At 49.8% G+C, this 27,976-nt stretch overlaps 1 protein-coding gene across 1 annotated transcript in view; it reads left to right on the top strand.

The window, feature by feature from the left end:
- The first annotated feature begins 3,801 nt into the window (after positions 1-3,801).
- SHISA4 (shisa family member 4) overlaps positions 3,802-27,976 on the top strand; it is a 43,223-nt gene continuing 19,048 nt past the window's right edge. The window contains exon 1 of the mRNA XM_032764977.2: positions 3,802-3,988. Within this exon, the coding sequence (XP_032620868.1) occupies positions 3,916-3,988 (73 nt within the window). The 5' untranslated portion in view covers positions 3,802-3,915. The remainder of the gene's footprint in view (positions 3,989-27,976) is intronic.

The following is a 27,976-nucleotide window of genomic DNA, read 5'->3' as shown; positions in this document are numbered from 1 at the left end:
TGATCTTCCTTCTGCAGAGTCTCCTAGGAAACAGAGTTTGGTTTATGTGTGTATCTAGTGCAATGGAGAATAAGGACCAGCTTCCTGTTGTCCAATCATTGTATGCAAATTATTTAATATGTTAATTTGCATATTTGGAGGTAATTTGCATGACCATATACAGAAGTATAAAACAAATGGTGGGTGGATTTAATGTTGGTGAAAGGCATCTCTTTGATGACCCTGATGAACGGAATCCTTTATTTACAAGGCAATAGCAGGGCACACTGCTCAGACACACTGCACTGCCAGCAGGCCTCATCCCAGGGGAACTTCCTCTAGGGGGTCATTCACACTCCACAGCCCAAGCAGCTCTTCGCCTGCTGGCTGAGTCTGCGAGTTACTGCAAAAGCTAGTGATGGGTTTGTGATATAGGAGCTGGATTGGAGACCCACCAGATCCATCTCATACTAGTGCCACCAAGGTCAATGACATGGGAGCAGCTTCTCTACTCCTGGGGAACATGGGCTGACTCTGGACCCTAGCCAGGACCCAGTCTCCTGATGACTCTCTCTGTCACACACAAACCCCTTGTCTCGCACCCTCCTGCTGGGGGGCACGCACACACACTGTATCTCACACTTATCCATGGGGGCATACACACACACACGCGCCTCTCAGACATGCACACATATACTTGTCTTAGCCTCCCTCTGGGTGTGCACATGGACATGCACACACTGGAGATGTGCATGCATGCATGCTGTGTCTCAGACCCACTCACTGTATGCTCACAGTGAGGGAAGCATGCACATCCACCGTGTCTCCTCTCACAGCCACCCACCGGGGTGCACACATGCATGCATAGGTACACACACTGGGGCATGCACATGCATAGACACTGGGGGTGCACATGCACACTGGGGGCACACTGGAAGCACACACACATTGGGGGCATGCATTGGGGCACACGTGCACACACCAACACACAGGGGGCACATGCACACACTGGTGGCACACACCTACACACACTGGGAGCACAGACTGGAAACACTCTACTCACACTGGACACACACACACACACACACTCACTGGAGGTGCATTCACACATGCATACTGAAGGCAGGGACGCCCACACCCACACAGGGACATGCACACTGGGCACACACACACATACTGTGGACTGGCACACACAGATACTGGGCACATACCCACACACTGTAGTTAGACACACACACACACACACACAAAGACTGGGGCAGAGACCCACTGTGACATTGTATACCTTGGGAGAGCGTACTGTAACCCCATATTCCTCATTTTCATATAATCATGATCTTACATATAAAACATGCCTTGTAAGGTATCGGTGAAAGGTTATGACCTGCTGAAAGTCATTTCTCTATCCGTATGTGTATCATTAATGCATATGAAGTTATGAGAATTGGGTTGTATGGCTGTCACTAAAACATGCTGTAAGTTGGGGACTCAGCCAGATATTAGCTCCCTAGAGGCAACAGCAAGGAAAGTAACCAACATCCAGGTGGGATGTCAAACAACCCATCAACAGCCATTGTCCAGCAAAGGAGCTACAATGCAATGACTCACCTGCATGAGGCCACATCAGGGGAATTGCTCAACCTTGCCTGGAGGCTAACCCAGACATGCCTGGACTTGTGCTCCCCAAGCACATGGTCTGAGGGTATAAAACAGACAGAGCCAACACATACTGGGCCCTTCTCCTGCCCCCACTTATGCTGCAAGCAACCAAGACACTGAGAAGAACACAAGACTCCAAAAGAGGAGATTGGTCCAGGTTTAAGGAACAAACCTGTATATTAAGGACTGCAATATCCAGTTGAGTTAATTTCGATGTTGCCCAGTCTAATAGGGTTGAGAGTTCAGACTGCATGCTTATATTTTATTTTATTTTATTTTATTTTGGTAACCACTCTGATTTTTGCTGATCACTTAAAATCTACCTTTTATAGTCAATAAATTTGTTTGTTTATCTTTACCAGTGAGTTTGTATGAAGTGTGGAGCAAACCTGCTCAGGTTGGCAAAAGCTGGAGTATGTCCACTTTCTATTGTTGAAGTGGTGAACCAGTTAATAAATTTGCACTGCCCATCTTCCAAGATGGTATATTCCTGAGGTACAGTGCTGGGAACTGGGGGGATTTGCTGGTGCCTTTCTCTGTGTGATTCATGAGTGGCTCTCGGTTCCAGGCTTCACACCTGGGGGAAGCCGTCACACCCACCCACCCACACATACACTGGGTAGACACACACACTGGAGGCAGACACATGCACTGAGAGTGGATGCACACCTACATTTACACTGGGCACATGCAACACATTGTGGATACACACACATTGGAAACACATACGCATTGGGAATGGACACCCACCCATGCACACACTGGGCACACACTCACTCACTGGGATCACACACACACTGGGGGCAGACACATGCACACACACATTGGGGGTGTGCTCACACACACATACACACACACACTGGGGACACACATACTGGGAGCAGACACCCACCCTCACAAACTGGGGACACACAGTGGGTATGCACTCATTGGGGGTGCACACACTGGGCACACACACAATAGGGCAGACACACTGGGCACACACACACACACACTGAGGGATAGGGTTGCCAATTTTAGTTGGACATATTCCTGAAGGTTTCATTATGTGACAATCTTTAATTAAACTATATCTTTAATTCCTGGAGACTCCAAATCTAACTGGGTGAGACACACTGGGCACACGTGCACACACACACACACACTGAGCATGCATGCATGCGTGCACTGGGGGAGACACACCGGGTACACACACACTGGAGGCAGACACACACACACAGGGTATGTAAACATGCACTGGAGACAGACACACACGGGGGGGGGGGCGAACGCACCCACTGGGCTCAACACACTGGGCACACATACACATGATGGGAGACACATTGGGAACACACATATACACACAATGTGGGAGACAGACTGGGCACGCACACGCACACTGGGCACACACACTGTGGGAGACACACTGGGCACACATACACATGGCGGCAGACACACTGGGAACACACATATACACACACTGTGGGAGACAGACAGCACACACACTAGGCATGCACACATGCACACTGGGCACACACACACACACAGGGGAGACACTGGGCACATACATACACAGGGGGAGACACGATGAGCACACAACATACAGTAGGCACGCACACACACTGAGCACACACACACACACTGGGGGAGACACATGGGGCACACAGACACACATGGGAAGATACGCTGGGCATGCACACACACCCTTGGCGTGCGTGCACACACACACACACACACACACACTGGGGGAGACATACTGGGCACACATACACATAGCAGGAGACACACTAGGAACACATACACACACTGCAGCAGACAGACTGGGCACACACACTAGGCATGCACACATGCACACTGGGCACACATGCACACACACACACTGGGGGAAACACAGGGCACATACATACACAGGCAGAGACACAATGAGCACACACACATACACTAGGCACGCACACAAACTGAGCAGACACACACAATGGGGGAGTCACACGGGGCACACACAGGGGGAGATACGCTGGGCTCGCACACACACACATGCACACACTGGCTGTGCACACACGCACTGACGGTGACAGCTCTCTTTATTTGGGGTCTGACTCCGGACTGGCCTTGGGCACCGCCTGCGCTGGACACGGCTCTCGCAGCCCTGCCGGCTCGGGAGGAGGGGGCGGCTGGGTTGGAGCTGCCGCTCTCCGTCGGGTTCCCTGCGCCGCCGGGCCCGCGGCGGATCGTTCCGCCTGCCCGCCGCGGACCGTATCACCACCGGCCTCCTGGTGCTTCCAGGGGAGCGGGAGAAGGATGGGGAATGGGGACCCCCGACCCGCCTGGCCCCTGCTGGCCATGGTGCTCTTCAGCCTGACCGCCTCTCTGGGTAGGAGCCTGGGCTGGGCATGGGGGCAGGCCCGGGGGGTGAACTCAGAGCTGGGTATGGGGCGGCTGGGGCCGGCTATAGGGGGTGAATTCAGACCTGGCACTGCGGCACGGAGAGCATGGGGCTGGGTATGGGGCCAGGGGAGAGCATGGGGCTCGGGGAGGCAGTGTGGAGATGGAAGTGTGGGCGTGGGGCTGTGCGGGAGGGGCAGCAGGAAGGGAGAGCATGGTGCTGGATACAGATGAAGAATGTAGGGGAGAGAGCTGGGGGGCTAGATGCAGGGCAGGAGAGTACAGGGGAGAGAGCACGTGGGGATGCTGCAGTAACAAAGGGGAGTGTGGGGCTGAGTGCAGGGGGATCCTCTGGGGGGTGCTGAGGTAACTGGGGAAGTGTAGGGTTGGGTGCGGTGGGGAGTGTATGGTGGGTGCTGAGGTAATGGGGGATCATGGGGCTGGGTGTGGGGGGATGCTGAGATAACAAGGGAGCATGTTGGAGGTGCTGAGTTAACCTGGGAATGTGGGGTTGGTTGCGGGGAGGAGTGAGTAGCACTGGTGGATTAGCCACTGGACTGACAAGGCCTTTGCCTAGGTGTCCTGGGCAATTGAGGGGCCCTGAAAAAATGGGTGCCCCTGTACTCTGAACCAGGTCCCTGGCAGGAGTGCCAGGCGGGGGGTGGGATGGGGCATAGCCCGTGCTCCAACCCCATTTCCCCAGCAGGAGTGTGTGTGGAGGGGAGGGACTGCAGGCAGAAGGGATGGGGAGGACTTCCACTTACTCTGGCCCAGGGCCTCACAAAACTCTAATCACCCTATGGTATGTGGGGGGTATGGGGCTGGGCGCAGCTGGAAGTATGTTGGGGGAGCTGAGGTAACGGGGGGAAGAGTAGGGTTGCGTGTGGGGGGAGTCTATGGCAGGTAATGAGATAACTGAGAGGAATGGAAGGAGTGTGTGTCGGCTACTGAAGTAACTGAGGGAGCGTGGGGTTGACTGCACGGGGGAGCCTATGTGGGGTGCTGAGGTATTGGGGGAACGTGGGGCTAGGTGTGGGGGGAGCATGTGTGGGACGTTGAGGTAATGGGGGAAAAGGGGGCTGGGTGTCAGAGGGAGGTATGTGTAGGGTGCTGAGGTAACAGGGAAACGTGGGGATGGCTGTGTGAGGGAGCGAGGACCACCTGCAAGCAGGATTGAACCTGGGACCTCTAGAGCTAAATGCCTGAGGCTTTACTGCAGGGGTGGGCAAACTATGGGCCGGGGGCTATATCTGGCCTTTCAGACATTTTGATCTAGCCCTCGAGCTCCAGCTGGGGAGCGAGGTTGGGAGTTAGCCCTGCTCCACATGTGCCATAGCTCTGCGCGGCTCCTGGAAGCAGCAGCATATCCCACCTCTGGCTCCTATGTACAGGGGCAACCAAGGGGCTCTGCACGCTGCCCCCACCCCAAGCACCATCCCCACAGCTCCTATTGTCTGGGAACCACAGCCAATGGGAGCTGCAGGAGCAGCACCTGTGGATGGGAAAGGGCACAGAGCCACTTCGCCGCGCCTCCGCTTAGGAGCCAGAGGCGGGACATGCCCCTGCTTCCACTAGCACCTTGAGTTAAGCACCACCCTGTGCTTGCACCCCTGAGCCATCCCCCCAGGCTCTTGCCCCAGCCCTGATCCTCTTCCTGCCCTCCAAACCCCTTGATCCCAGCCCGGAGCACTCTCCTGCACCTCCAACCCCTCATCCCCAGCCCCAACCCTCACTCCCCCACACTTCCCAACCCCCAGTTTGGTGAGCATTCATGCCCACCATCCAACTTCCATACCCAGATGTGGCCCTCAGGCCAAAAAGTTTGCCCATCCCTGCTCTGCTGCATGAGCTAAAAGCCATGTGGCTTTTAGCTAAGGTAGCAGACTCATTAATCTCTAAGTGGTCTCAGTTCCACTAGAGCAGTGGTTTTCAAACTGCAGGCCATGACCCAGTACTGGTTCGCAGAAGTAAAGTACTGGGTCGCGGTGGCTCTGGTCAGCACCACTGACCAGGCTGTTGAAAGTCCGCTCGGCAATGCTGCCTGACAAAGGCAGGCTAGTCTCTACCTTTTCTGATACTGCGCTGTGCCCCAGAAGCAGCCAGCAGCAGGTCTGGCTCCTAGGCAGGGGGCCACGGGGCTCTGCCCGCTACCCCTACCCAAAGCACCATTTCCGCACTGCGATTGGCCAGGAGGTGTGGGGGTTACACTAGCAGTGTCATGCTGCTAACTCTTTGTGTCTGCATGTATTGGCCAGCTTTAACACATCTCATATTTGTGATCAGCTTAAAGTTCTATTGCAAAACCTTAACTGATGCTTTGAGTTGCTCTGCTTTCTGTCTTCCTACCTCTCTTATTCTGCATTCTTCCAATCTCTTCCTCTTGTATTGGTTTAATTGCCAGAAGTTGGAGAGACTTGTTTAATCTCCACACATGGTTTTAATATACAGGAATAGGAAAATCAGGTAAGTGAGAATATAGTAATGGATAAATGAACACCAGAAGATAGTCCTTTTTGCTGTCCATATGCCTATGCCAAATCCTGCTAAGAAATTGAATGAGGTCAGAGAGAAAACAACTGAGATGTTTTTGTGCTAATACAAGGAGCTTCAGCCATAGGTGCCAACTTTTCCTGGTGCTGGTGGGTGTTTGGGCCTCCCCGCCCCATGCTGACTCCATCCTTTCCCCACCCCCATTTCAACCCCTTCCCCAAATCCCTGCCCCAGCTCTGCCTCTTCCCAAGTGCACTGCGTTCCCTTCCTCCTCCCTCCCAGCCACGCGAAACAACTGTGTTGTGGTGCAAGTGCTGGGAGCTAGGGGGGAAAAGCAGGTATACGGCATGAGGAGGCATGTGAGGAGGCATAGCAGATCTGAGAGGGGCACAGAGCTGCTGGTGAGTGCTCAGCACCCACCAGTTTTTCCCCGTGGATGCTCCAGCCCTGGAGGACCCACAGAGTTGGCACTTTTGGCCGTGGCGACAAAATGGAGGAATGAGAACTCTTGGTGAAGGGCATTATAGGGATAACAGAAACATGGTGGACTAACACTATTAGCTGGAAGACAAGTGAAAGTATGTGTTGTTTAGAGGAAAATAAAGGTGGTAGGATCCACTTATTTCTGGATGTGATAGCTAACAGATTTCTTCACCAAGTAGTCACTGAACCAACCTGAGAGGATGCTATTTTAGACTTGGTTTTGGTGTAAGTAGTGAGGACAGTATAGAAGAGCTGGTTGTAGAAAAGAACGCTGGACTGAGTGATCACAAGTTGATTCAGTTTAAATCAAATGGAGGGAAGGATAATCAAAATCATGTGATAACTAAGGTTTTCAATTGCAAAAAGGGAAGAATTTGATAAATTAAGGGAACTAGTTAGTGAAATCAACTGGACTGAAGAGCTCAGGGACTTCAATGTGGAAGAGACTTACCTTTTTCTACCTTTGACTTAGAGAAATTCCATCTGGAATTTGCATCCCAAACAAGGGCATAAAATTTGTAGGGAAGGGCTCTAGATCTAACTGAATGAATAAACACTTCAGGAAGGATATCAGGAGTAAGCAGAGGCCTACAAAGAATGGAAAGAGGGATTGATCAGCAAAGAAAGCTCTGTTTTGGATATCAGAGAGTGTATGGATAAAGAGTTGCTGGAAGTGAAGCTGGATTAGAAGGAAAATAAAAATAAATAGTAAAAAAGGTTCTTTAGCCATATAAATAAAATAGAATAGGAAAAGAAGTGGGTCTGCTATGCAGTGAGGATGAGGTAGAGTGCAAGGATAATCTAGGTACAGCTCCAAAAACTAAATGAATAATTTTTTTCAGTTGTCAATAATAGTGGTGATGTAGAACATGGGTAGTAGAGCCCTGTGTAGATACATAATTTATATCCATGGATATAAAGCAGATATCTGTGGATTTGCAGGGCTCTAGTGACAACGAGCAAGACCAGCAGGGCCACAAACTGCAGTGGCAAAAGCAGCAGCATGTTGGGCCGTTGCTCACAAGAGCCAATGCCTAGCCCAGGCAGCTCCTCTGATGTGGCTGTACCACCCCCAACCCTGCCCACTAGGGTGGGCACCAGCACCCCGGCAACTATCCCTGGTCACACTAGTGACTAGTGTGTGCAAGCAGCTTGCACACCCCCAGACAGGAGCGTGTATCTGCACAGGGTTCTAAACATGGGGGCAAAGGCAGGATGGCTGATGGGAATGAGTATATAGAAATGGAAACTACCAAATCCATGGTGGAAGGAAAACAGTTTAATACATTCAAGTTGGGAGGATCTCCAGACCAGAATACAGAGAGAACCGACACATGAAAGAGCAAGTCCAGTGGCAAGGATTTGTAATAAATGATCAAATGAGGGGTAAAAGCAGCAGAGAATCCTGTGGCACCTTATAGGCTAACAGACGTTTTGGAGCATGAGCTTTCGTGGGTGAATACCCACTTCGTCAGATGCATGTAGTGGAAATTTCCAGGGGCAGGTATATATATGCTAGCAAGCAAGTACGAAGTATAACGAGGTAGTCTCAGTCAGGAGGATGAGGCCGCTGTTTTTAGCAGCTGAGGTGTGAAAAGCCAGAGAGGAGAAACTCGGTCTATAGTTGGCCAAGCCATTTCACAGTCTTTGTTCAATCCTGAGCTGATGTTGTCAAATATTGTCAGATGACGATGAAGCTCAGCGTTTCTTCTTTGAGTTTTGGTTCCTGAAGTTTTTTTGCTGCAGGATGGCCACCTTAGGTCTGCTATAGGTGGCCAGGCGAGGTTTGAAGTGGCTTTTCCTACAGGTTTTGTATATTGCCATTCCTAATGTCTGATTTGTGTCCATTTATGCCTTTTCCACAGAGCCTGTCCAGTATTGGCCGATGTACATAGCAGAGGGGCATTGCTGGCATATGATGGCGTATATTACATTGGTGGATGTGCAGGTGAATGAACCGGTGATGGTGTGGCTGATCTGGTTAGGTCCTGTGATGGTGTCGCTGGTGTAGATATGTGGGCAGAGTTGGCATCGAATCAGGGGTAGTACTATATGATTGGAGAATAGCAAATGTTGTACACGTATATTTAAGAAAGAGGAGGAAAAAAAATAATCCAGAAAACTATAGGCCCATTAGTCTGACCTAAATAGCATGCAAGGCTTTAGAACAAATTCTGAAGGAAAAAAAATAGTTGGACATGGAGGTAAATGCAAAAATGGAATAAAATACAACATGGGTTTACCAAAGATAGATCATGCCATACTAGCTTGCTATCTTTCTTTGATTAGATAACTAATTTCTTAGCCAAGGGAAATGCAGTGGATCTGATCTATCGGGACCTAAGTAAAACATTTGATATAGTACAATATGGGAAATTATTAGTTAAGATGGAGAATATGGGGCATAGTACAAGCATTGTAAGGTGGGTAAGGAACTGGCTAAAGGGAAGAACTATCAGGGCACAGCGAAATTACTAGTGGAGGTCCTCAGGGAGTTAGGACAGATCTTATTTAATAGTTTAATTAATGACCTTGGCACAAGAAGAGGACATGAGCTAATGAAATTTGCTGGTGACACAAAGTTGGGAGGCATCACCAACACAGAGGAGGATTGGAATATTGTACAGGAAGGATTGGATGACTTAGAGGACTGGAGCAATAAAAATGGGGTGAAAGTCAATAGTAGAAAGTGCAGGGTTATGCACTTAGGGACTAATAAGAATTTCTGCTGTAAGCTGAGGCCTCATCAGTTGGATATGACAGGAGGAGAGAGAGCTGGGTGTATTAACTGATCACAGGATGACTATGAGCCACAAATATGATGCAGCCATGAAAAAGGCAAATGCTATCCTAGGATGTATAAGGTGAGGAATTTCCAGAAGAGACAGAGAAGTATTAATGCCATTGTAGAAAGCCCTGATAGGATCTCATTTGGAATACTGTGTGCAATGCTGATCACCCATGTTCAAGAAAGATGAATTTAAAGTGGAACAGGTGCAGAGAAGAGCTATGAGGATGATCAGGGGAATGGAAGGCCTATTTTATGAGAGGAGGCTGGATGAGCTTGGCTTGTTTAATCTAGCACAGGGATTCTGAAACTGGGGGTTGGGACCCCTCAGGGGGTCACAAGATTATTACATGGGGGGTAGTGAGCTGTCAGCCTCCACCACAAACCCCACTTTGCCTCCAGCACTTATAATAGTGTTAACTATATAAAAAGTACTTTTAATTTATAAGGGGGGTGTAACAGGGCAACTCACCAGCACAGCATCTCCTGTTGGTTGTCCAGGAATTAGCTTTTCCAGCTTCAGAGCGCCCTCTACTAGCTGATGTTCTGCTTGCCACTGGCCCCCCATGTCCCTCCCAGACCCCAGTTCCCCTTTATATTGGGTGCTTCCCTCTGGCAGTACCCCCCCCCCAGAGCTCAGTCTTCCCTCCCCAAGGAACCCCCAACCCCCTATCCCCACCTCTCCTCAGTGGCTACTGCCAGTCACCATCTAGCCCCCATTCACTGGGGGAGACTGCAGTCTGTAAAGACCACTCATCATTGTCTAGGGGTGTTTGGACCTGCTGCCTTGGTCTATCCTGGGCTGCACCTCTGCAACCCCAGTACCCTTCCTGGCCTTTCATCAAAGGCCTGCAGCCTGGGGGTTTTCCAGGCTGGAGCTCCTCTAGCCTTCCCCCAGCCCTATTCCACTCTACATGCTGTACTCCCCTCCCAAGCAGCCACTCAGCCTGCTGCTGGTCTGGGGTTCTGTCTGCCGGCCCCTGACAGGTAGGGGTCGCGGCCGCTGGCCCCGCTCAGCCCAGTGCCAGCCTGGAGTCCTATCCATCCAGGCCGGCAGCAGGCTGAGTGGGGCTGGTGGCTGGGACCCCAGGCCAGCAGTAGCATGCCACAGTAAATCAGCTTGCGTGCCACCTTTGGCATGCGTCCCATAGATTGCTGACCCCTGCCCTAAACATTAGTGCTTAACAAAAAATAAGGGAGTACAGTCCCTGGTTTCAGAATCCAGTTTTCTCTAGTACTGTGGTCACCAATCTGTTGATTGCGATTGACTGGTCGATCCTGGGGACTCTTCCAGTCAATCGCGATCTTCGGCTGCGGTGGCGCAGCAAGGCTGCCTGCCACTAAGGCAGGTTCCCTGCCTGCCAGGGCCCCATGCCACTCTCAGAAGTGGCTAGCATGGCCCCACGCCCTGCGTTGGGGGCAGGGGTCTCCACATGCAGCTCCTGCCTGCAAGCACTGCCCCCACATCTCCCATTGGTCGGGAACGGTAAACTGTGGCCAATGGGGGCTTTGGGGCAGTGCCTGCAGAGAGGGGTAGTGCACAGTGCCACGGGCCCCTTGCCCCAGCCCCACCCTGGGCTGCAGGGGCACGTTGGCCCCTGGGAGCAGTGTGGCCTGCAGCAGGCAGGGAGCCTGCCTTAGCCTTGCTGCGCCACTGACTGAGGTAAGTGCCGTCCGGTGGGAGCCAGCACCCCGTACCCCTTCCTGCACCTCTTACCCTCTCCTGCACCCCAAGTCCCTGCCCCAGCCCTGAGCATCCTCTCAGAGCCAGCACCTCGTACCCCCACCTGCACCCCAACTCCCTGCCCAAGCCCTGCTCCCCCTCCTAGAGCCAGCACCCCGCACCCTGTCCTACACCCCAACACTCTGCCCCAGCCTGGAGCCACCCAAACGCCCTCCCAGAGCTTGCGCCCTCATCCCCTCATGCAGCCCAAGCCCCTGCCCCAGCCCTGACCCCTCTCCCACAGCTAACACCTCATAACCCCTCTTGCACCCTAACCCCCTGCCCCAGCCCTTACCCCTTCTCAGAACCAGCACCTCATACCCCCTCTTGCACTCCAACCCCCTGACCCAGCCCTTACCCCCTCTCAGAGCCAGCACCCTGTAACTCCTCCTGCATCCCAGCTCCCTGCCCCAGGCTCAGCCCAGAGCCCCCTCCCACACTGTGAACCCCTGGGCCCCAGCCCAGAGCCCACAGTCCCTCCCAAACCCCAACCCCCTGCTCTAGCCCAGTGCAAGTGAGTGAGCATAGGGGTGAGCAAGCGATGGAGGGAGGGGAATGGAGTGGGTGGTGCTTTGGGGAAGGGGCGGGGTAGATTTTGGGTTGCCCTTAAATTCAAAAAGTGATCTTGGGCATAAAAAGGTTGGAGACCACTACTCTAGTATATGGTTGTAGTATTGAAACAACCAGAATATATTTGAAAGTGCTATGCTGTTCTACATATCTATGTGGCTGGTTTTTTGTTTTTTGCTTAAAAGACTCATCCATTTCCTTTGAGGTTAGAATTTTCGTACCAGATATGAATAATGTTGAGAAATTGAAATGAAATTAGTTTGTCCCTTTTTGAATTGTGTGAGTAAAAATAACCTTTTTGTGCATTTAAAAATTCATTCAGGTATGTTTTTGCACTTGGATAGCTAAAAACAGCTTTTTGAGGGGGTCCAAACTACTTCACTAAGTTTGAGAATCTTTGCTTTCAAGAGAACAGAGTTCTGAATGTTTGAAAATCTTGGGTCCCAAACCCAACCTCTTTTGAGTGTGTACATACTCCATGCACATGCAGGTTTTGGAATCTAGACCATCACCCATGTAGGCCGGAGTCAGTGTTTTAAACATACGCACATAGGTGTGTGCATGGGCACCAAACTTTCTCAAAACCAGGCCTTGATCTTCATATGTACACTATTATATTTTCCATAATAATGATACTCAACAGCTTGCAGCCAAGCAACTCAAAGCATTTAACAAATATTAGTTATGATTTACAACCTCCAGGAGGTAGTTGTGTTTCATTATCTCCATTTTACAGATCAGGAAACAGAAGCACAGAGGACACGAGATTTGCTCAAGTTAAGTGGCAGAGACTATAACCCATGTCTCTTCACTCCCACAGCTGTGTTCTAGTTACTGAATCAGACTGCCTCTTTCCCAAGGTCTGAGATCCAAATGATTGCACTGTGATACTGGATTTTTCTGTGGTTCCAGCTACTGATTCCAGAGGACTCTTAGGCTACGTCTTCACTACCCGCCATATCGGCGGGTAGCAATTGATTGCTCAGGGATCGATATATCACGTCTCATCTAGATGCGATATATCGATCCCCGAACACGCTTATATTGATTCCGGAACTCCACCAAGCCGAGTGGAGTTGCGGAATCGACGGGGAGCCGCAGACGTCGATCCCGCGCCGTGAGGACAGTGAGTAATTCGATCTTGGATATTTTGACTTCAGCTACGTTATTCACGTAGCTGAAGTTGCGTATCTAAGATCGATTTCCCCCTGTAGTGTAGACCAGCCCTCAGTCTAGATTTGGGGGAAGTTTTGTCCCTGCAGATCTTTCTGGATAGCAGACAAGAAGATTCTTTCTTCTAATGAATGATGAACCTTGCTCAGTAATCTTTTCCTTGTAGCAAAAATATCACCTCACTTTACGGTTCTGCGTCACCTGTGCTCAGTGTTATAAGATGTTAATGCTAGTGCTGTAAGAAACTCTGTTATTTTGGAAATGTGACAAAGCAATATGTGTGGGATGAATAAATTATGGGAAGCACAGGACCCTGCAATGGAAAAAGTTGTTGGGAAGAGCACACAGCATCTATCCCTTGGCTTCAGTTTGAAGGAACAGGGTTGTATTGGCTTGAATGTGCAGGACCTCCTGCTGTTAAAAACTAGGAAGCGCTGGTTGTGGTTAGTGATTGGCTAGGAATCCTCCTTAGAGACAGTCTCGGTGGAGCTGATGCAAGTCTGGGAACTCATACTAGTAAGCAGGTTTCAGAGTAGCAGCCGTGTTAGTCTGTATCCTCAAAAAGAACAGGAGTACTTGTGGCACCTTAGAGACTAAAACATTTATTTGAGCATAAGCTTTTGTGGGCTACAGCCCACTTCTTCGGATGCATAGAATGGAACATCTATTGAGGAGATATATACACATATACAGAGAGCATGAAAAGGTGGGAGTTGTCTTACCAACTCTGAGAGGCCAATTAAGTAAGAGGAAAAAAACTTGACATGTTAATCAAGATAGCCGGGTACAGACAGTTTGATAAGAAGTGTGAGAATGCTTACAAAGGGAGATAGATTCAGTGTTTGTAATGGCTCAGCCATTCCCAGTCCCTATTTAAGCCTAAGTTGATTGTATCTAGTTTGCATATCAATTCCAGTTCAACAGTTTCTTGTTGGAGTCTGTTTTTGAAGCTTTTCTGTTGCAAAATTGCCACTCGCCGGTCTGTCATTGAATGACCAGACAGGTTAAAGTGTTCTCCTACTGGTTTTTGAGTGTTATAATTCCTGATGTCTGTAAGCAGACTTATACTAGTAAGCAGAGACTGAGACTGGGGAAAGTGAGTGGGATGGGCCAAAGTAGTGCCCTAATAAGCGAAACTGCCCGCTGTTGTGCCAGATGTGCCATGTCAGGTGCATTATATAGTTATCTAACTAGCATTTTTGCACATTATTTTGCCTATCTTCCACTTCAGTTTTGACAACAGTGTGGATATAGTGCTGGTAAGTTCCCTGGGGACGAACCCCTCTGTTTAGCTACAGGACAGCAGCAGGGCGAACTCCCAACCTCCCCACCCAGTCAGTCAGAGACCCGGGAGTCACCTTCACAGCAGGGCCTCCAGCCTGACCCCACAGCAACAGCAGTGTCATTTATGGGAGGAGAAAACCCCTATTAGGGACCCTCCCACGCAGACAGGCCAAGACTCATCTGTGGTGTTTGGGTGTTGAGCCTGTGCGGGGTTTACTTGGTCGTGACCTGTTGCCTTTCAGCTGGTGCTTGGCTTACCTGAGCACAAAGTCTTCTCCACACTGAGGTGGCTGAGAGACGTAGCAGGTGGGTGGGTACCTCTCTCTGTCCCCCTCCAGGGAAGGATACAGTACTGCTGGATACAGTACTACTAGCAGAACTGGGTACGGTATTTGTGGGCCCTGCTCTTCCCTGGTGAGAGGCTGGGTTTTGAAGTGCTGGGTGATGGGGGAGTGTGGGGAGGAGGCTGTGTGGTATGTTTGTTGGGGTTCAGTGCACCTAGAAGATGTGAGTATATGGCATCCCTACTTCCATGCCTCTGTGAGAGGGAATTGGTGGTTACAGACCCTGCCTTGCATGTGTAGGAGACCCAACCGTAGATAGGGGTTGCCTGGCTATTCTGGGGGGAACATGTAGAATGGGGTCTTTGTGTGCCCATAGGGGGCGGGGAGTGGGCTCTGCAGAGGGATATGTGTGTTTGAGAATGAGAATTGTTTGCTGTACCCAACCAAAAAATAAAAACTACGTTTTTCTCCAACAGACTTTATAGCTCCCACTAGAGGCTCCTGTTTGGATGCCCAGCTGTTCACCTTCGATGACCACCGCAGAGTGGAGAAGTAGAGGCTTGTGACGGGGGGTTGGCTGAGAGGGAAGCAGGACCCTCAATCCCTGTGGTAGAGGGCAGTGGGAGACAAGGTCACAGGAAACATATGAGAAGGTCTAAGCCAGAGGCTAGATGTCTGGTCTCAGTCCTGTGGCTTCTCTTGCAATCTCTCTGCAAGAGGAAGGGTTGGCAGATGGAGATCCAAAATGGAACAATTATTCCAGAATAAAATCACTTTTATTCCAGAAGGAAGCAACCACACATGGAATTGTACCAGCATAGCTATAGGATATAATTATTCTGCTATAGTTATTGTGACCAGGGTCCCAGGGAGGGCCACACTGAGATTGCTCACTCAGGGCAAACTACGTAAAATTGAGCAGACGATCCCCAAAACTGGAGGTTATTTCTAATAATTAGATTCACCAATCCAGCAACAAAACAGCTTCTGCAATACCTTCCTGGTTACCCAGAAGCCAAAAGCCACAGTTCCCTTAAACTGTGACAGCCAGACAGCCAATGCAGATATGATGAGGATTATTGAAAATCTTGTTCATCATATAAAAAGTTCTACCAATCCCAAAGGGTCGGACACTAAACTGGGAGGAGTGGTAGATACGCTGGAGGGTAGGGATAGGATACAGAGGGACCTAGACAAATTAGAGGATTTGGCCAAAAGGAACCTGATGAGGTTTAACAAGGACAAGTGCAGAGTCCTGCATCCAGGACAGAAAGAACCCATACGCTGCTATAGACTAGGGACTGAGTAGCTAGGTAGCAGTTCTGCAGAAAAGGACCTAGGGCTTACAGTGGACGAGAAGTTGGATATGAGTCAGCAGTGTGCCCTTGTCATCAAAAAGCCTAATGGCATTTTGGGCTACGTTAGTAGAAGCACTGACAGCAGATCGAGGGACGTGATCATTCCCCTCTATTTGGCATTGGTGAGGCCTCATCTGGAGCATAGTTTTGGGTCCCACACTACAAGAAGGATGTGGAAAAATTGGAAGGAGTCCAGCGGAGGGCAACAAAAATGATTAGGGGGCTGGAGCACATGATTTATGAGGAGAGGCTGAGGGAACTGGGATGATTTAGTCTGCAGGAGAGAGGACTGAGGAGGGATTTGATAGATGCTTTCAACTACTTGAAGGGGGTGGTTCCAAAAAGGTTGCAGCTCGGCCATTCTCAGTGGTACCAGATGACAGAACAAGAAGCAGTGGTCTCAAGTTGCAGTGGGAAAGGTCTAGGTTGGATATTAGGAAACACTATTTCACTAAGAGGGTAGTGAAGCACTGGAATGGGTTACCTAAGGAGGTGGTAGAATCTCCTTCCTTAGAGGTTTTTAAGGCCCAGCTTGACAAAGCCCTGGCTGGGATGATTTAGTTGGTGTTGGTCCTGCATTGAGCAGGGGGTTGGACTAGATGACCTCCTGAGGTCCCTTCCAAACCTGATATTCTATGACACATTACTCACCAGGTCAGTGAATATTTCAGATCTTACCCAAAGATTCACTTATAGCATATTCTTATTAACTAAGCTAAGATTTATTTAAAAGGAAAAGAGAGCGAGAATATTGATTCAAAGATCATTACACATACAGATATGAATTAAGTTCTTATGTCAGTTTCATAGGAGAGAGATGGTAAGCTTTAGGGTTGCAAAAAAATTTCAGAATAAATTCCATAGGTTATAGTCCAATGTCCAATATCACGGTTACCCAGACTGGAGCTGGGGACCTCAGTCTTGTGACTCAGACTTCCCCTGATGAAGCTTAAGCAGATCTGAGATACAGGATCAGGGCCCAAGAGTTATTTTTATAGTTCTCTAGCAGCCTTTTGACAGCAGGTGAATAATAGGTGAATCATTGTGGCTTTGAAGTAGACCTCCTATTTCCTAAACATCACCAGTAATTACACTACATGGATTCATCAAGGGCAAGTCATGCCTGACCAATTTGATTGCCTTCTATGATGAGATAACTGGCTCTGTAGATATGGAGAAAGTGGTGGACGTGATATATCTTGACTTTAGCAAAGCTTTTGATACAGTCTACCACAGTATTCTTGCCAGCAAGTTAAAAAAGTATGTGCTGGACGGATGGACTATAAGATAGATAGAAAGCTGGCTAGATCGTTTAGCTCAACAGTTAGTGATGAATGGCTCGATGTCTAGTTGGCAGCTGGTATCAAGTGGAGTGCCCCAGGGGTCAGTCTTGGGGCTGGTTTTGTTCAACATCTTTATTAATGATCTGAGCTCCACCAGCCCAGGTCAGGTGGTCAAAGCCCAAGGGCTTCAGCCCCAAGCAGGGGGCATGTAATCTGAGCTCTGCTGCCCAGGACTGAAGCCCTTGGGTTTTGGTTTCAGCCCTGGGCAGTGGAACTTGGGCTTTGGCTTCAGCCCTGAGCTCCAGCAAGTCTAAACCAGCCCTGGCAACCCCATTAAAATGAGGTTGCAACCCCTTTGGGGTCCTGACTCTCAGTTTGAGAACCACTGCTCTAGTCTATCTAATATGGCTTTATTGGCTATTTATAAGGAATAGCCCTAATTACCATTTACATACTTTCCTAATATGTCTTTGAAGGTAGAATTTGGGTCATTTAGCCTGCGAGTTGCTTAACGCTTTCTGGTTTAACGTCCCAGCTGTACTGATCAATCCCCCCATGTAGACAAGCCTTTACAGAGATGTTTCCCTTCAAGTCTCACTGCTGTAGCTGTGGCCCACAGAGGCGCCTGATCTAGGGTTGCCAACTTTCTACTCGCACAAAAAACTGAACACCCTTGCTCTGCCCATTCTCTGAGGCCCCGCCCCCCACCCACTCCATCCCCCCTCCTTCTGTTGCTTGCTCTCCCCACCCTCACTCACTTGCTCATTTTCACTGGGCTGGCTCAGGGGGTTGGGGTATAGGAGGGGGTGAGGGCTCTGCAGTGGGGCCAGAAATGAGTTCAGGGTGCGGGAGGGGGCTTCAGGCTGAGGCAGTGGGTTGGAATGTGGGAGGGCGTGAGAGCTCCGGCTGGGGGTGTGGGCTCTGGGGTGGGGCCAGAGATGAGGGGTTTTGGGTGCAAGATGGGGCTCTGGGCTGGGGCTGAGGGGTTCAGAGTGTGGGAGGGGGCTCCTGGCTGGTGCAGGGGGTTGGGGTGCAGCTGTGTGTGCAGGCTCTGGCTGGGGATAAGGGGTTTGGGATGCAGGAGGGTGCTCTGGGCTGCAACCGAGGGGTTCAGAGGGTGGGAGGGGATCAAGGCGGGGTGTGGCGGGAGGGCTCTGGCGGTGTGCGGGCTCTGTGGTGGGGCTGGGGATGTGGGGTTTGGGGTGCAGGAGGGTGCTCTGGGTTGGGACCAAGAGGTTTGGAGGGTAGGAGAGGGATCATGGCTGGGGCAGGGGGTTGAGGCATGGGGGACGGTCAGGGGTGCAGGCTCTGGTGGCGCTTACCTCAGGCGGTTCTCAGAAGCAGCTGCATGTCCCACTCCAGCTCCCTATGTGGAGGTGAGGCAGGCGTCTCTGCGCACTGCCCTGTCAGCAGGAGCTGCAGAGCTGGTGCTGGGTGGGGGCAGCACGCGGAGCCCCCTGATTTACCCTATACCTAGGAACAGGAGAGACATGCCGCTGGTTCGGGAGCCGCGCAGACCTTAGCCCACTGTGCCACCGACCGGATTTTTAACGACCCGGTCAGCAGTGTTCCGGTTCTGCAGTGTTCCGGGTGTCCAGTTAAAAACTGGACACCTGGCAACCCAGCCTGATCTGAAGGCCCTTCAGTGTGAGAGAGGGGGCATGGGCCCTTGGCCTCTGTGACTTGCTCCCTCTTCCCCCAGAAGCCCATCACAGCCCAGTTGTTAGCCTTCATGGTGCTCTGCAAAGTCTACGTATCTTCAGACTCATGAAGAACAGGGGCTGAGGTGGTTTCTCGGTGGACTCACGGCAGTCACATTTCTGTTGCCACTGTGTGTCGGAACTTATCAAAGGAAAGATGAGTCTGTTATTTAGTGTATTTTTAAAAAAATATCAATAGATTCTTTCTTCAGTCTTCATGGCTGAGGATTTAGGAGATTCCCAACCTGAACTGGCTTTTGTAGGTGACAGATCTGAGGAACTGTCACAGATTAAAGTGTCACATAGAGGAGGTTTGGAATAAGTTGATAAACTCACATTAAAAGTCACCAGGACCAGATGGCATTCACCCAAGAATTCTCAAAGAACTCAAATGTGAAGTTGCGGAACTATTAACTAAGGTTTGTAACCTGTCCTTTAAATCGGCTTGGTACCCAATGACTGGAAGTTAGCTAATGTAATGCCAATATTAAAAGGGATCTAGAGGTGACCCGGAAATTACAAACGGGTAAGTCTAACGTGGGTACCGGGGCAAATTAGTCGAAACAATAGTTAAGAATAAATTGTCAGACACAGAAAACAAACTGTTGAGCAATGTCAACATGGTTTCTGTAAAGGGAGGTCGTATCTTACTAATCTATTAGAGTTCTTTGAAGGGATCAACAAACATGTGGACAAGGGGATCAGCGGACATAGTATACACTTAGATTACAGATCTGAATACTGTGTCAGGTGTGGGCTCCTCACCTCCAAAAAGATAACGGCACCTAGAAAAGGTTCAGAAAAGGGCAACTAAAGTGATAGGGCTGGAAAGGTCATATGAGGAAAGATAAAGAGCAGGACTCTCAGCTTGAAAAGGGAGACAAGGGTCGATATGGACGAGATATATACAAATCTTGAGTGATGTGGAAGAATAGTAGATGAGGAATAATATTTACTTATCCCTATATACATAGAATAGGTCCAACCAAATGAATTAATAGGCAGCCCAGGTTTAAAACAAATAAAAGGAAGTCTTCATGCAGTGCACTGTCAACTTGTGAACTCTTACGAAAGGAGTGTGAAGGCTAGGACTAATAAACAGCGTTTAAAAGAGAACTGGAATAAAATTCATGGTGTTAAAGTGCATCAACACGCTATTAGCAAGGGGGTAAAGAGAATGTGTCCCAGCTTCTGTTGTCAGAGGATGGAGATGGATGGCAGGAGAGAGATCACTTGATCATTGCCTGTTAGGTTCACTCCCTCTGGGGCACCTGGCATTGGCCACTGTTGGTAGACAGATACTGGGCTAGATAGACCTTTGGTCTGATTCGGTATGGCCCTTCTTATAAGGACACCAAAGCCTGAGCAATAACTATTTTTACACAGTATACATTTATATGAATACACGCTGCCCTGCCAGCAGGCTTAGCCCTCGTCTGGGTGGCTTCTTCTGTGAGGGGCAGGCAGTTCAGTCTTTATGAGCCATGAGTTCTTGGCCTTGAATGAGTATGCCAATAAGGGCTTGTTGTCATGAGGAAAAAGCGTGTTTTGAAAAAAGTGATCACTGACATTTCAAAATCCAAGCGTAGGCTTTGCCCCTTGTAGTTTCAAACTATTTAATAGCTTCAAATTAGAGTTTGCCCTGTCTGCAGTAGGATTGAAAATGTGTTAGCTATCACGTTCTCCAACAAACACATTTGTCAAGTGTGGACGAGACCTTAGTGCAGAGTAAAATGGAGAGATTCTGGTATAGGAGCTGGAACTGACAATCTCATCTTATATAGGGGCTACCATGCGGTGGGAATAATCTCTGCTGAGTTGGGCTAGATTCATGCTGGTGATTTCTCAGCAAAGGCTCTGTAGTTCAATCCCCTTCCTGTCCCCATCAGTGCTAGTGTGACATCTTCAGGAATGATGCTTGTTTGGGGGAAAAGGGTGACTTGCCCTATGTAGGTGTACAAGGCCTTAGTTAGTACAAAGGATTGTGAAAGGCACAGGAATGTTACCACCAGTCAGTGGGAGATTTAGGGCTAGGATTCATGGTCTTTCCAGCTTGCAACTGTGTACTTTTCGACAGGGCACCTCTGAGCACTTGTATCAAAACAGTGATGTTTTAGAAGTAGGCTTGGCAGAATTTGATTTTAAATAATTTTAATAGATAATATCTGGCTTAAGCATGTTTTTAGCTGTATAGATTTAAATTTTCACAGTTGTAGGAAGTTATGTCAGATAATGACATGTTTAATGATGAGATGTTGATATTCAAAAAAGTTCAAGTTTTACAACTATTAAAACACATTGTCAACATTATATGTTAATATACAAAGTAAATATCCTTATACCAACAAATTATATCTGTTTTACAATTCATTCATTAGTCCATATTTAACAATCTTTATTTACAGTCTAAATCACTGGATTTTGACTACTGAGATCTCAGGTGGCATTTTCATAGTTTGCCTTTCTGTACTTCTATTATTGTGGAAATATTTGTTCATAGGATGTGTGTGTGGGGGGGTGAAATTGACATTTACCAATAAACATCTAAGTGTATTTAGAAGTTAAATGGGTAGGTGTGATGGCTCTTCCAAATGCACAAGGACCATGCCACGTGATTTGGCATATCTGGAGGGGAAGCCTTCCTACCCTCAGAGGCTGGGAGCCTTACCAAAGTGCTGCCTGTTGGTGTTGCTTGGGACTCCAACTTCTACATCTGCCTCTAGTGCAGGGGTAGGCAACCTATGACGCGTGTGCCAAAGGCAGCACATGAGCTGATTTTCAGTGGCACTCACACTGCCCGGCTCCTGGTCACCAGTCCGGGGGGCTCTGCATTTTAATTTAATTTTAAATAAGCTTCTTAAACATTTTTAAAATGTTATATAACTAAACTATTGTATGTAAAGTAAATATTATAGACTTATAGAAAGAGACCTTCTAAAAACATTAATGTATTACTGGCACGTGTAATCCTTAATTTAGAGTGAATAAAAGACGACTAGGCACACCACTTCTGAAAGGTTGCCAACTCCTTCTCTAGTGCCACATTGTCTAATAAACTGTAGGAACAAGAACCTTACCTGCATCCCAGAGCCTCCTGACTGATGGAGGGAGGGGCTGGCAGGGATTGACAGCTGGGGGAATCCGGCACAGTTGAATGGAATTTTTTTTGTTTGCAGCCATCTCTGGCGTACAGGCTGTAATAGTAACTGCTGTATTCGCAGGAGTAACCTGACGCAGAATCAGGAAGTATGAGTTTCTTATCACTCAGACCTTTATTACTTATTATTAAGAGCCCTTAAAACGACCTGCACAAGGTAAAGCTAGGCCCTGGGGTCTTGTTTGCATCTTTACCCATCTGAAGAAAGCCTGGAAGGATTCTTCACCAAAGAGTTTATGTACATTTCATTGGTTTGGTACATTTGAAATTCTGGTCTGGTCCCCGGGCAGTATCTTGTGTGACAAGAGAATCAGTCAGATTACTACATCACCACACTGAGAAAGTGAAAGCTCTGTGACAGGGAGGTGGTCAGCCTGTTTAACACTCCTATTTAGTGTCGATGTCCAAGAAACACGTAACTAAACAGTAGCTGTTAAGATTCAGCCTCTCTGGCCTTTGAGAAATCTCATAGCCCCTGATTCTGACACCTCCCATCAATCTTCAGCATAACCAGAGAAGTCCAGACTTGATATTGATGATATTTGTAACCTAAAAATAATAAAAATCCAAGCAGAAAAAAGTGAAAGTGTAAATGCCTTCTAGGTTATTTTTCTGTTGCAGAAAAAAGCAAAACAACAAAACAGAATGAGCACAAACAATCTTATCTTTCCATTGTAGGTCATCCGTAGAGACAGGAGAAAAATCAGACTCCTTTAGCCTTCTGGGTAGCCCTGCTACTTTTCAGATATTTCTGTTTTAGATGCTCTGGTTCAGTAACTTGCTGCACTGAGTTGCATGCCAAAACAAGGCCAATTAGTCAATGCTGGCTCATTTGCAGCCCTTCAGGCTTTGCAATTATTTGTTGTTTGCTTGCTAGAGTGCAGTTATTCTTGTCATTATGGCTTAGCAGATGTTTCAGTTCCAACATCCTGTATGCAGTGGTTTATAGTCTCCCATGCAAGTGCTTCGGGGGCTGTATTGTCTCGGGCTAGCTCTCCTCTCCACGATGTGCTGTATGAGCCACAAGTGAGGGTAGTTTGGATTTTTTTTCTAGAACTTTCCAAACAAATTCTACTGCTTATTGTGTTAAAATGTACATGCTTTTTCCTGGCTGAATATGTAACCCACACATCTCCTGGGTGTGGTGTTCTGTCCAGGGGCGGCTCTAGGGTTTTTGCTGCCCCAAGCAGGCTGCCTTCGACGGTTTGCCTGTGGAGGGTCTGCTGGTCCTGTGGCTTCGGTGGACCTCCCGCAGGCGTGGGGCCCTCACGGCGCTGGCAGAGCACCCCCTGCGGTTTATTGCCCCAAGCACGTGCTTGGTGTGCTGGGGCCTGGAGCTGCCCCTGGTTCTGTCCCATCTAGTGGCACCAAGGCCACTTAGAGAGAGAGAGAGATCAATAAGTTTGCTCTACAGCCTTTGCTAACAGACATACGGCTTTTAGCTGATGCAGTAGAGGCTCATGCACTAAGCGCCAGTGGTCCCAGGTTCGGTCACGGCTGCTGATGACCGGGGTCTGTCGGTGTTACACTTAATCTATAAAGGTGGGTGTAGGCTCCTTAGCTAAGAACTTCCCAGCCTTTATGGTAACCCCTACCTGCACAAGAATACGGTTTTCTGCAGGGGGATGATGTCATGCTGAAATGCAGTGGGCATCTGTGTGTACAGCAACATGGTCCTTGTGAGGATTCTGTTATATTCACCACACTGTTCTGCAGCCTCCTGTTGCAGTGCTCCAGAAAGCTAGCAGGCCCTCCGGTGACTATTCAGAATGGGCTTCACTGTACAGTGTATTAGGCAGTATGTGACACTGCTTGGTGTTGTATCTCCCTGTGGTGCTCCTTCAAATTCCAAGGTCTAGCTGCCTCAGAAACACCTATGGGTTTGTTTTTGTTACAGCATGAGGATGGATCAATCAATCTCAACCCAAGGCTGTGCAGCCACACTCGGTGCACAAATTTTAGTGGTGTTCTGCTGTGCCTCATGCCCATGTTAGTTTGCAGTTATTTATCTCAGCTGATGAGCCTGTCCAGCTCTTGTGGTCGCTGAGCTGGCTGCCATAGAAGTTAAGACCACAAGGAACTGTTATGATCATATAGTCTGACTTCTTGCCAGCCAGAGGCAGATTAAGATTCTGTGCGCTCTGGGCACAAACAACATTTGGGTCCAACCCCCCACACTCCCTGCCATGGGGCCCTGCCCCCGCTCCTCCTGTTCCCCTATGGCTCTGCCTCCTGGCCTGGACAAAAGCTGATTGGTGGTAAGAGCTGCCCAGGGAGTCTGAGCCACTGTGGTGAGCCCTGGACCCTCCACCTGCCCCGGGTGGCGCACCCTGGGGGGACAGGGATGCTGGCATCCCAGCACCTCACACAGGGCAGGTAGAAGGCCTAGGGCTCCCCACAGCTGCCCAGGCTACCTGGGTAGCTCTTACTACAGCCTAGAGTGACCATACATCCCATTTTGCCTGGGACAGTCCCCTTTTTAACCCTGCCATAGATGTCCTGACTTTTTTGGAAAGATTGGGCATTTGTGCTGTGTGCTCTTACCAACCTAGCATCAGTTGGCAAGAGCAAACAGGACAAATGCCCAGTTTTCTGAAAAAAGGCTGGGGAGTGAGCATTGAGGTACAGGGGAGCGAGTAGTGGGCCAGGTCTGTGCAGAGCAGGGGCTCAGGAGAGGGGCTCGAGCCAGGTCCACATGAGGGGGGGCACGTGGGGGCAGGACTAGCCTTAAGGGTAGGCCACTCCGGCAACTTCCCAAGGGTGCCATAATCAAGCAGGTACACTGCTGGTGTAGAGTCAGAAACTGTTCCCAGCTGGCAGAAGAGTGCTGCATCTGGGGCACCCAGATTTCTCTGGGCTTCCTCCCCCCATATTCCTCTGTTGGGGAGTGAGCAGTGACACACACACACTGCTCATCTCCAAAGTTTTCTTGCACTTTTCTAGGGGGCTGAGGGAGAGTGTGAAGAGCAACACCAATTCAATTCATTCAGACCACTTTCCTCCACCTGGGCTATGCTGGGAGGTGAGCATCAGGGGCTGCTGCTTTCTTCTCTCCTCTTATGCAGCCCAGGTCGAGTAAGTGACCTGGATGAAGGGAGCCCTGCTGTTGCTCCTCACTCCCCCCACCCCACATCCCCCTAGGGGTCCATGAGGAGGAGTGGCATTTGAGGGGGGAGCAAGCAGCAATGCCAACTGCTCCATGCATTCAGGTCAGTTTCCCCACATGGGTGCAGGAGGGTGGTGCAGGGGTTAGGGGCAAAGAGGGAACCAGTGCAGGGGTTGGGGCACAGAAAGGGGTGAGGTGCAGGGGAGATGGGGAGTCTGGGGAGCCCACAGGGGCAAGGAGTGCTGTTTTCTTGAAGGCCAGCCCTGGGCCAGGGAGAAGGGCTCAGAACCAAGGGGACAGGGGCTTGGGACTGGGTGGGGAGGGGGAAAGGGGCTTGGGCCACATCTGCATGGAGGGTGGGGGGGGGAAATCAGGGAGAGGGGCTCGGCCCAGATCCATGTGCAGGGGGGGGAAGGGAGTCTGGGGAACGGCTTTGGGTGAGTGGCTCATCCAGCTCCATGCATGGGGAATATACTTATGCTACTACAGCTGGGCTCTGGCTTCTGGCCTAGCCAGGCGGGAAGAGGAGAAGCAGGGCAGCGGGATCCCAGGAGGCTGCCGGGAGAGAAGGAGCAGGGTGAGGGTGGAGGAGGAGGATCAGGGCAGAGGGGAGGGATGAAGTTCCAGCAATCCTGCTGCGGCTGCCCAATTGGCTGGGGCCCTTGGGCATGGGTCCCATTGGCCTGTGTGGTAATCTGCCTCTGCTCTCAGCTCTTTAGGAGATTCTCTTCCAAGCTCCATCACAGCTCCCTTCCCAGACTCTTGCTCTCAGCAAGGCTCATGAGCCATGGAGGCTTCAGGGAGGGAAGTCATCCATGTGGCTTCCTGCAGCACAGCACTGTGCTGGGACGTAGCCTCATGCTATAGCCTTCCCAAAGCCCAGCACCTGTCCAGAATAGCAGCAAACTTCCTGGCTCCATTTCCAAGGGAGTACTATTTCCAACCTCTGCTCCCAGATGGCTTCAGAAAGCCCTAGTCAGCTGTGCCAGCTGCAGGCCATAAATGGAGCAGACTCAGCAACAGCAGAGGAGTTCCTGAAAGAGGAGCTGGTGCTGGCTCTGTGGGTGTCACTGGACACGCTGCAGCCTCAGCACAATGCAGGCTAAAGGGCACCTCCACAAACTCTGGGAAGGCCAAGGGCTACAGAGTTGCCAGCCCCAAGTGTTCAGCTGTCAGCAGGCAGGCCCCCAAATCATCAGGTTTCAGAACATCTGAGATACTGGCGTTCTTTACCTTTGGTTCCTGAGCATTTAGGGCTGCCATCCTCAGGCCCCTGCAACTAGGGGGCTAAGAAACACACTTGAGAGATTGTAAGGCTTTAGGGTTGGGATAAAATACCCTAGATTGGTAGTGTTGCAGGGGCTTTTTAACAGGATCTGTACTGAGTATCTTGCTGCCTCTGGCCAGAAAAGGGCTCATACAGTAACTCATTCAATGGCTTGAAGTGCAGTCATAGCCCCACCCTGCTCCACACCTGCTGTGACACACCAGAGCCATAACCTCCAGCCCCTGTAGTGTCACAGAAATGTAGGACTGTAAGGGACATTGGACCTTGAGAAGTCAAGTCCTGTCCCCTGCACTGAGGTAGGACCAAGTAAACCCAGACCACCCCTGACAGATAAGTGTCTAATCTGTTCTTAAAAAGCTCCAGTGAGGGGATGTCATGACCTCCCTTGGGCACCTGTTCCAGTGCTGCTATCTGTACAGTTAGAAATTTTTTCCTAATATCTAACCTAAATCTCCCTGGCTGCAGGTTAAAGCCATTACTTGTCCTGTCTCCAGTGGTCATGGAGAACAATTGATCACCATCCTCTTTATAACAGCCCTTAACTTGTTACCCCCCACCCCCATTAGTCTTCTTTTCTCAATGGCTGGGTTCAATATCTAGGGGTTTTCTTAACATTAAGAAACAGAGGTCAGTGAAGTCCCAGTATTCAGGGGTGCATGCCACTCACTTCCACCTCTGCCTCTACCTGCAATACTGTATTCTGAGATTTCACCACTTAGGCCAGTGAGTTCTTAGTAGTTTCACTGGGTAGTGGGGAAACTCGCTGCTTGTGCAACCTCTCCACTGTCATTCACTGTAACAGTGACCCCACCCCATGTTTAAGGTTCTGTCCCCTACCCATGTGTAGCAATGCACAGACTTACCCCTGTGGCACCTCCTGCTGGTCATACTCAGGAATGAGCTCTTCAACCCAGGAGCACCCTCTGCAAGCCAGTGATCCACTTGCCATTGCCCTTCCCCCCCAGTCCTTCCCAGGACCCCAGTGCCCTTATTTCAAGGTTCTGCCTCCTGCAGTACCCCACAGTCTTTCTCTGGTTTTCCTCACACCATGGGAACCCCCCACCCCCTATCCCCATGTCACTTCAGTCATAGCTACTGCCAGTCTCTGTTTAGCCCCCACACCCTGGGGCAGACTGCTGTCTATCAGCCAATCATCACAGGCAACAAAGGGTTTGGACTGGCTGCCTTTACCCACCCTCCAGCTGCCCCTCTGCAAGCCCATTACCTAGGAGGCCTAGAACTAGGCCCTGCAGCCTGGGGATTTGCTAGCCTAGGACTTCCCAGCTCCTA

Source organism: Chelonoidis abingdonii, chromosome 4, assembly GCF_003597395.2.
Source record: "Chelonoidis abingdonii isolate Lonesome George chromosome 4, CheloAbing_2.0, whole genome shotgun sequence".
Classification (NCBI taxonomy): domain Eukaryota; kingdom Metazoa; phylum Chordata; order Testudines; family Testudinidae; genus Chelonoidis; species Chelonoidis abingdonii.
The sequence above is the reverse complement of the archived record's forward strand: the minus strand, read 5'-3'. Positions and strand labels throughout refer to the sequence as shown.